At 39.1% G+C, this 9,419-nt stretch overlaps 1 protein-coding gene across 1 annotated transcript; it reads left to right on the top strand.

Moving 5' to 3' along the window:
- Nucleotides 1-364: 364 nt before the first annotated feature.
- LOC131306730 (uncharacterized) lies at nucleotides 365-9,182 on the top strand. The gene is made up of 7 exons (XM_058333153.1): nucleotides 365-674; nucleotides 3,500-3,564; nucleotides 4,217-4,257; nucleotides 4,414-5,321; nucleotides 6,900-6,989; nucleotides 7,115-7,176; nucleotides 8,871-9,182. The coding sequence occupies exons 1-7, from the start codon at nucleotides 417-419 to the stop codon at nucleotides 8,974-8,976; spliced, it is 1,530 nt and encodes a 509-aa protein (XP_058189136.1). The 5' UTR covers nucleotides 365-416; the 3' UTR covers nucleotides 8,977-9,182.
- Nucleotides 9,183-9,419: the final 237 nt, after the last annotated feature.

The following is a 9,419-nucleotide window of genomic DNA, read 5'->3' as shown; positions in this document are numbered from 1 at the left end:
TCTAATTTTTTTGAATAAAGATGAAAAAATTGTCTTATTTTTGTCTTTATTCAAAAAAATTGAATTTCAATCGCAATTTTTTACTTTATAGATTGATCATATCATGACAAAGTAATAATCCTACAAAAATCGACCAGAAACTAACACATGCAAAAAAAAATTAAATAAGAAAAAAAAAGGAAAAAGAAGCCATTTGGCTTATTATGCCAACCTAGGTCTTAGCCATCTCACTCTGGTTGATAGTACGAGGGGTATCATTGGTTAAAAATAGAGTTGAGGAGGTATCCGTAAAATATCTTCAAAGTACAGGGGTGTAAGTGAAAATTCCCCTCTGTGAAACCCCACTCCTAAAACCCTAATCAACACCTGGCCTGGAGCAGACAAAACACACACACAAAAGGGGTCTCGTTTCCTGCATGCTCCGAGCAAAGAACAGCGGAAGCGCGCTCACGAACCCTAATTACCAAACCCTACTAGCTTTCAAGCCTCGCCAGGTATTGCTCGCCGAGAGAAGCACTAAGGTGTCGACGACGATGAAGCAATGCAGCAACCGCGAAACCCCAGCCCTGAATCCTGACCAGAAGGCCCTTCTTCTCCAATCCGTCCTCGGCTACCTCGAACGCAACGGCTTCTCCAAAGCTCTCAAACGCTTACTCTCCGAAGCTCAAATCGAGGTATCCTTGCCTCTTACTTCACTATTGTACATATACGTTTGGTGCTGCTCAGTTTGTGTATTTTGCAGTTCTTAAGAGCAAGTCCAATAATAGTCATTTTTGGTGCTGTACCCATAATTTGGAACCAGAGAATAGAACTTTCGAACTTTTGAGCTCCGATGGGGAGCCAAATTTGGTTCTAAACAGAGGAATATTTGTATGTAATATATGGAAAAAATATTTGGTGGTGCCACGTGGCGCCCTGACGCCCTTATCCACCATGCATTTGTGTGGGGCCTAGTACTAAGTGTCACGGAAATGTGTGGTGGTTAAGAGTGTCGAGCCACCAAGTGGGGTGCCCCAAGACCACTGAATAATTACTTGTAATTTCGCTCAAATTTGAGTAAAAGCTCCATTTGATATAACTCATCAGTGGACAAACTCTAGTCTTTTGTTATAAAATTGCCAATTGCCATGTCTTAACTTTCAAGTGGAAGTAAAGTAGGCGAGAGAGCAAATTTAGATAGAAGATGACAAGTGTTATATTTGAGTTGGATAGGGTTTGAGTAAATAATTAGGGTCTCCCTTGATTTGGGTATGAGTTTGAGAGTTCATTTTGGTGTGAGTTTGAGTATATGATTGAAGATGAGTTTATGTGATTTTTCTACTCAGATTTTGAGTTTCGGTGAAGAATAGAGTAACGGCTGGAGATGCTTTTAATGTATCTATTTGAGTTTAAGTGACGGATAGAATGACGGCTGGAGATGCTTTTAATACACACTGAGTAGAGTAAGCAGGCCTAAGGTTCAAACTTCAGGCCTAAGGTTCAAATACACTGAGCAGGCCAATAAGTGTGTTTTGCCAAATAAAGGTAGAGTTTATTGTTTTGGCATCGTAGTTACATTTTATTTGTTTGGATAGGTGGTAGATAAGATATAAAGAATGGCAGTGTCCTATACGTAGACTTTTGGGTCTCGTTATGAGAAACTTGCATCGGTTCTGGATTGCGGAACTTGCAATGTTCATAAAGGCACTGGTCGGGCGGAAAAAGGGCCGCTGGTCGCCAACTAGTTGGCCTCATAGCACCTAGGCGGGGACTAGGTGCTGACTATTCGGCTGCCTAATCTATGCGTTGGACCACTGCCTAGCGCCTAGGCAAGGATTAGTCGGCTTAGGCGGCCGACTTTTGGAAGAATGGAAACTTGTCTGTTCAAAACGATCCCACCAAAAAAGACGAGACTCGTTGAAGTTCTTTTTTCATTTATCTCATTGTCATTTCAAAGTTTTAGTACTTGAGATTTTACATGTTGGAACTTATTTGAATGCTTCCCGGAAGTGGAAAAGTTTATTTTGTGAGATGAAAGTGTGATCTATACTAGTATCTTAATCTTATCAATAATGTTTTCATCAAAAGAAACACCGTTAGACCATTAAGATATGGAAATGTGAATTTGTACCATGGAGCTCCTGTCGTCTCCATTGCAAGAACACAAGGGCTGTGTTCGTTTTGAGTTTTGAGCAATGTTCTAAAAGTCGTTTGGCGCTAGTCGGGCGGTCAGCTACCTTCGAGCGATTAATCGGCTCATATTAATTAGTAATCGGTGATTAATCGTTAGTCGGACCTAATCAGATAGGCTCTGCCAACGATTAATCGGCGATTAATCGCTGATTAATTCCTTGTTTTAGAACACTGGTTTAGAGGTAGGTTTTTGGGGAAATGAGGGGGGAGAGAGATAGAGAAATGAGAGTAATAATTGGAGAGAAAACTTATTGGGGGCCGTGTGCAGAGAGAGGGGTTGATCCTAGAGACCAAAAGCAAACACAATCCTGTTTTTTCTGCAGAAACACAACCTTGTGGCAAATATACTACTTTCTTGGATTGTTGATAGTTTCTAGTCTGAATAAATTTATTTTCCATGCATGTTACATGCTTGGGATGTTGTGTGTGGGAAGGACCTTTTTGGTAGAATAAGAATTCACTTGATCAAAGGGTGTTCTTGTCTTGTTCCATCTAGCCGTTTCATTGTGTGCGGAATTGATTGCAAGTTGGAAAGACCAACTCTATTATCTTTCTGAAAACATAAGAAAAAATTGTCTCTGTGTGGAATTTCGCTGTGATGTGTCTGTGATCATAATTTAGATGATGATGTCATATTGTAAACTAGAGATTGTATTTTTTGTTTGGATTGTTCACTTTAATGCTGTTGCATCCGGAAACTAATAAATGCTTATGCTGGTTAACAGCTTTCACCTTGAACTCGTGACACGTTGGAAATTCCATTAGATATTTTAAGTCAATATCCTGGTTTTTTTAAGGTAGCTATGATTGAAAACAAATCTGTGCATTGAGTTTATGGTGTGAAGTTTGAATGTTTTGGAAAGAAAGGCGTGTCTTTAGATACTTTTAATCTCTTTTTTGTTAGAACTCCCCCCTTCTAGTTGCATGTCAATCTCTGAGGCGCTCATGAAGAGTTATGCCGCTATTTCTGTAAAGGCACATTTTATCGCTTTCTTTGGTAAAGGTTCTCCGGAGCTTTAAACAATTTTAACCTTGGCCTAATGTCTAGCGAATAGAATATGCATCATAAAGCAATAAAGGAATACTAAACACATCGGATAGTAGTCGAACACTTCTTATACATAGCCTTCTTCTTCTGTCTACTGCATACATATCCTTCTTCTTCTGTCTACTGCCCAACATGATTTTTGGCTTGAAATAAAGAAAAAGGATTTCGATTCAATACAATCAACAGCAATAGGCAGTATGATTTCTTATTCGGTAGGCTCATAATGTTTCTTTGCAGTTTGGACTGTAGCATGTGAATGATCCTGATCTTTTGGTGCAGACTAACAACTGGAAGGCGTGTTCGCTGAACTTGGAAGATTTGTACGGCAAATATTTGGCGACATGGTAGGACTAGAAGTGATTTATCCTTGAGTTTGTATGTGTAACAGATGCGTGTGTCATTACAACCCTGGGATTCATGAAGCTGATCCTTTAGTCCAACTGTTTATGCTTTTCCAACCTATCTCTGAAACTTATTTTCTCTTCTTTTACCAGTATTTGACAAGACTAAAGATAACTGTTGGTTTAGTTGCATCTTCCCAGCAAGCATACAGTATAGCCATTTATAAGGTGGGGACTGGGATGCTTGTGTAGGTTTTGGGTCTGAGACTCTGAGGTGTGCGATGTAAATGTATAAAGACCTCTTACTTCATCTCTGTTGGCATAGCTGATGTCTTTTGAGCGTTGATGCATCTCATTAGAGTGATAGCATATTCTTTGCTGTCTGTGACTATAAAATTCATTTCCTTTAGGGTTTGGATGTATGTCATTCTAGATCTGAATAAATCATCATAATTTTGAGTGTCATTATCGTCGTTCTAAGTAATTAAAAGCAATAGTATGGTTTTAGTAATGTGATGTGCCACCTTGGAAGTGTCTGTGCAGCATAAGTGTCTAAGAAATCTAGTGCGGCACTTTCATTTCTTTTGCTTTTGTTAATCGTACCTCTATATCCCAATCTCCATTTTCATGCTACTTAAGCTTCTCTGGTGTGCAGTGCTCGTGCTGAAACAAATCTTGACACTTACAAGAACCAAGGTATACTATTCTAATGGAAGTACATTCTATATTTTTATCTCCTGCACTCTCTCTCTGTCTCTCACCCACCCTCCTCTTTTCTCTCAAAATATATTCACCATCAATCCATTTGATGATATCTAGCTGTATCTTTACACTAGTTCTGTGGAATTACAGAATTGGTGACTGATGTTACTAACAAGAAATCTGGAGATAGCCTTGGTTCTGCCATTAAGCAAACTGTTGGAGAGAAGAAGAAAAAGAAAAGCAATAAAGGTGAAACTAATGCTGTAGAAAATCAGTCTGAAAATGGAATTGCTGAATCTTCTAAGAACTCCATGGAGATACTAGTGAAAGATTCTCTTGCATCACCAAATGCTGAGTTGAAAGCGAAGAAGAAAAGCAAAAAGGTTCAAACAGAACAAGTGATTACACAAGCATTGAAGGAATCCACTGCTGATACAGTTGGTCAGCTGCAAATAGATGAATCCCTTGAGAAAAAAACGGATAAGAAGAAAAAGAAAAGCAAATATATTTCCGAACCACATGATGCTAATGTTGAACCAGTGCCAGTAGATCCATTACCACCGGCGAATGAAGAGAATTCAAAACTGTCCTTAGACGAAGTTAAAATTGATTCTGAGGCAGAAGGTAAATCTAAAGATAAAAAGAAGAAGAAAAAGAAGAAGAGTATGGATTCTCACATTGAAAATGTTGATAAATCTGCATTGGAGAACATGCATGATGTTCCCTTGGAGGAGAAAAAGAGTTCAAAGAAAAGGAAAAGACTGGCTTCTGAAGAAAATGAGGTACACCCGGCGGAGAAATTAGCAAGCGAGGAATCAAAACGCAGAAAAACTGTTACTTTGGAAGAAACAAAGATCTGTGAGAAGATTACAGAAGTTAATGCAAATGCAGGAGATGGGATAGAAAGTAAAAGAGAAAATGGCTCCGTTAGTGAATATGAGCTGCAAAACACATCTAGTGAACAGACTGAGGCACCCACAAATAGGAACTTCGAGAAAGATGGAGTGAAATCTGCTACTCCGAAAACCAGAAGAAAGCAACATCAGGGTTCAGCAGAGGTATGGTGCTTCTGGTTTCTAATTAGTTATTGTGTTCTGGAAGTTGAATTTATTATTTGATAATGTATGAAGATGATTTTTAGGTGGTTTTTGTGTACTCTGGTGCATTCTTAAAAGTTATTTCATGAAAGCAATTAATTTATTCTTTGTGCCTCTATTGTGTGGGTGCTAATTTGTTAGAAGAGTAAATTAAGTTGTAATTCAAAGAGATAAACACGTAGGCTGAATCTTGTAGCATGAGCCGCCTAGAGGTGGTGCATGCAACTCGTGAACGGATCATCTGTTTGTGCTTGAGTTAAATTTGCAAACTCTGCCTTGGTCCACATTTGTTTGACCTTGCGTTAGGCTATATCAAAGTTGTACTTCCTTATATGACATGCCTTTCAGGTAAAGAAAGTACAGTAGTACCTAAATCGCTGTATGTTCTCAGACAACAGATTGATAAGTAATCTCTCTTCGTATAACAGAAGTAGTATAATTATGTAGTATATAGAATTAGCCAGATCCTCTGAAGCATGAACAGAGTCGCCTTTGTTCCATTTGCTTAATCAGGTTTAGTACCTAATATGCCTGCTATTTTGTAAGAGGTTCTTTTCTACTGGTGTAGTGGTGTTTTAGGCACCATGGGACAGGATGCTTCTGTGCTTTCTGTTTTATGTCAACATCTGTTTTCCTCTATTCAGTTATTTGATTAGGGAAGGTAAAAAACATCAGTAAAAATTGGGTTTGTTTTCTTATAGATTGCGGAAATTATAAGTGTGAGCCAACTTCGAATAGGAGTCACAAATTGGTATTCTCCCTTGATATATTAGAATATATTAGGAGAATTTGAGTAGCTCAGTAGCTTATAAAAGGTTGTCGATTCATTTTGTTTGCGGGAGTTGATTTTATGTGATATATTATATACTACAATCATGCTTTTGGAATTTACTTCAATCTTTGGATGGGTAAAGTCGAGTGTATTATCCTTATTCCATGATAATAACTGTCACTGTTCTTCTGTGTGTGTTTTGGCCAGTATCCAAGTCGCTGTACACAAGCCTAGTTAGCCCCCAAGCAGCCCCATGTCCAGAAACCCGTCTCTCGACTGCTCAATAATGCTCATCTTTTACCCTAACTTGTGGCCTTGAATTACTACTAGTTGGTGTGAGGAAAACACTGGTTCTTTTAAATTCAGTGTTCTGCGGGAACCCAAATATAGTTAAATTAGTCTATATTTGTCCCACCCTTTTAAAACTAAACTACACCTTTCAGAAACCAAATGCTGCCCCAAATGCAAATTTCAGTGAGTATAAAGCAGCACTATTAAAAATTTCCTTATGATTTCTTCCCTTCCCTCGACAGGTTCAGACGTTCAGTGTGTTGTTAACAAATAGAACATCCTTGGCTTCAGCATAGATTCTTTTAGTCGATGTTTGTTTATTTTCTTGGTCCCTTTCTACTGCCCTGTTTTCCTTCTTTTTCATTTTGATGATTTAATCTTTGGTAGTATCAATGCCATCTTTGTTAATATAACAGGTCCACTTAGTATAACTGTCACCTCAATGTCTGCTTCTTTTTTGTTTTTGTTTTTGGCAGCCAAAGACAGTAAATGCATTTCAGAGGGTGAAAATTGACGAGGTGAAATTCGCTGATGAGAGGCTCCAAGATAATTCTTATTGGGCCAAGGTATGGTTGTTTTTCCCTGTTATTTTGTTATACTTTTATTCTTAGTAATTATTATTCTTGTTTCTCAATTTCTTCTGTTCGTAGGCTACAGTGTTCGTTTATCTCTTTTTTGAAACGTCTTGCAGAGTGGTGCGGACAATGGATATGGAGCAAAAGCACAGGAAATACTGGGGCAGGTCAAAGGAAGGTATGTTTAAGGACTATGGCATCCTCTTTTATCTCCGTTTTATCCTTTTAATCCTTCATATTGTGCATTTAAAGGAAGAAGTTTTGGAGGAACAGTGATTCCTGGAAAAGCCAGAACTAGTTAATTTGGGCACGGTCATGAAGCAATTTCCTTGTCCTAACTGATTAGAAAAACTTTTTACAGCTAGAAGCCATGGCAAGTAGATTGCCTTGTGTATCTTTTTGTGTTAGGTGATGAATGACAAGAATAGAGACCGAACTAGTACGTAAGGTGCAGGATTAATTGTATTTCTCTACGTATCTATTGAAAACTTTTTTTTTTTCATCTTTTCGGGTGTAAACTTATCTGTGGCTACTTTTAATGGTATCAAGACTATACTTTCCATTAGCATTAGGGCTGTCCATGGACCCGGCCCGACCTGAAAATATACCTAATGGACGGATCTGATTCCCTTTTTCGGTCGGATTTGGGTCCCATTCGTCGGATTTTGCAAAGTTTCGGTCGGGTGTCGGGTGTAGTATATAACTTCTCGGGTGGACCCGACCCGACCGAAAAAATAGTATATAAAGTGAAAAAATCCCTGATACAGTCAAGATACACTGCTGAAATACCAGGCTACTTCTTTTCTGCAATCTGGACTTCTCCAGTTCTCCCCCACCCCACCCCACCATCCCATGCCACGCCACTTCTCCCCCACCCAGGCCACCCCCACCGACCCACCTCCCAAGCCTAAGAACCTTAATAGTCGTCATCCTCCTCCATTTCCCCTCCCCCAAGAACCCTAAATCTCTCTCTCTCTCTCTCTCTTCGATTTGAAACTGTCAAGAGAAATCCTTCCTGATTCTTGTATGGAGACTCCAAAGAGTTTGTCCCAGCGATCAAAGCAGCAAGATCAAACCCATGGAGGCTAATGACGACAATATTGTTCCCCTGAAAACGATGATACTGTATTTAGGTTTGCAGATATACTCTTTTTCAAGCCTTGATATGTAATCATCTCTCTCTCTCTCTCTCTAGAATAAACCATGGCCTGTGGAAAAGCTGTAATTTGTCTATCGAAAAAAATAGCTGCGAATTTGTAAACAAAAATTTGTGATTTTGTGGTAGTAAATTGGTGATTTTGTGGTAGTTTCCTCTGGATCTGTGATTTTCAGAGTTTACTGTGAATATGTGATTTTGATTTACAACCCGATCGAATCCGACCCGAACCAATCAATGCTCGGTTCGGTTTGAACCCGACAAGGGTTTCGGTCGGACTCGGGTGACCATTTAACCAATCTGACAAAAGTCGGGTCGGACCCCCGAACCCGCCCAAATCCGACCCGTGGACAGCCGTAATTAGTATGTTTGCAAAATCCTACTTCTATCTTCTTTTAGAATAGAATGTTTTCCTTGTTTTGTTATTGTTATGATTTAGTCTGTCCTTCAAGAACTTGATTTTTCTTCTTCCTATTGATTGGGTTAACATTCTCTGATTTAACTAAAGATAATAGGGGCCGATTAAAAAAAAACCCAGAAGATAATAGGGGCGAGTCAGGTGACATCTTGGAATCTTGTAAAATAGAGGAATAAAGCCAGCTTCCCTTTATGTTTGCATTAGGCTGACAAAAACTTAATTCATGTTGGTATGATCTTTGTGGGCTTTGTTTAATATTGTTGTTGATCTCTCTCTCTCTCTCTCTCTCTCTCTCTAGGGATTTTCGCCATGAAAAAACAAAGAAGAAGCGTGGTAGTTACAGAGGAGGACAGATCGATCTGCAAGCCCACTCAGTGAAGTTCAATTATTCGGACGAGGATTGAGAGGCTTCTAATTGCGATGGAAAGTTCTCTCCTTTTTGTTGTCTTTTATGTCTGAAACTGTATCCAAATTTTGATTCTACAAAGTTCTCCCCTTTTTGTTGTTATTTATGTCTGAAATTGTATCAAAATTTTGATTCTACTCAGTTATTTACGCATAATGATAACGGTGATACTTCAGCTCAATTATTCTGCATTTTAAATTTTTAGTGTCAACCTTGCCCCTTCTCATCCCCCCAGTGTTACTTAATTGATGTATTGGATGTTATTCTTTAGAGTTTGTGACTAGCATCTGCTCTTTATTTTCTCTTGCCTGTATGGAGGGATACATCAGCCTTTTCCCAGTCCCTGCATGCTCGTGGGCTGCGACCGTTTACGTACAGTCCCTGCATGCTCGTGCACTGGCTGCGACCGTTTACGTAAGATGTGACGTACGCTTAAGGACC

Source organism: Rhododendron vialii, chromosome 1a (genome assembly GCF_030253575.1).
Source record: "Rhododendron vialii isolate Sample 1 chromosome 1a, ASM3025357v1".
In the NCBI taxonomy this organism is placed as follows: Eukaryota; Viridiplantae; Streptophyta; class Magnoliopsida; order Ericales; family Ericaceae; genus Rhododendron; species Rhododendron vialii.
The sequence above is the reverse complement of the archived record's forward strand: the minus strand, read 5'-3'. Positions and strand labels throughout refer to the sequence as shown.

What these genes read in the sequence shown, in the direction of transcription:
- LOC131306730 (XM_058333153.1), top strand. Translation starts at nt 417, where the DNA reads ATGCTCCGAGCAAAGAACAGCGGAAGCGCGCTCACGAACCCTAATTAC. An exon ending in GGCAAATATTTGGCGACATG is followed by an intron (nt 3,565 to 4,216) that starts GTAGGACTAGAA and finishes TCTGGTGTGCAG; the next exon opens with TGCTCGTGCTGAAACAAATC. An exon ending in CTGGGGCAGGTCAAAGGAAG is followed by an intron (nt 7,177 to 8,870) that starts GTATGTTTAAGG and finishes CTCTCTCTCTAG; the next exon opens with GGATTTTCGCCATGAAAAAA.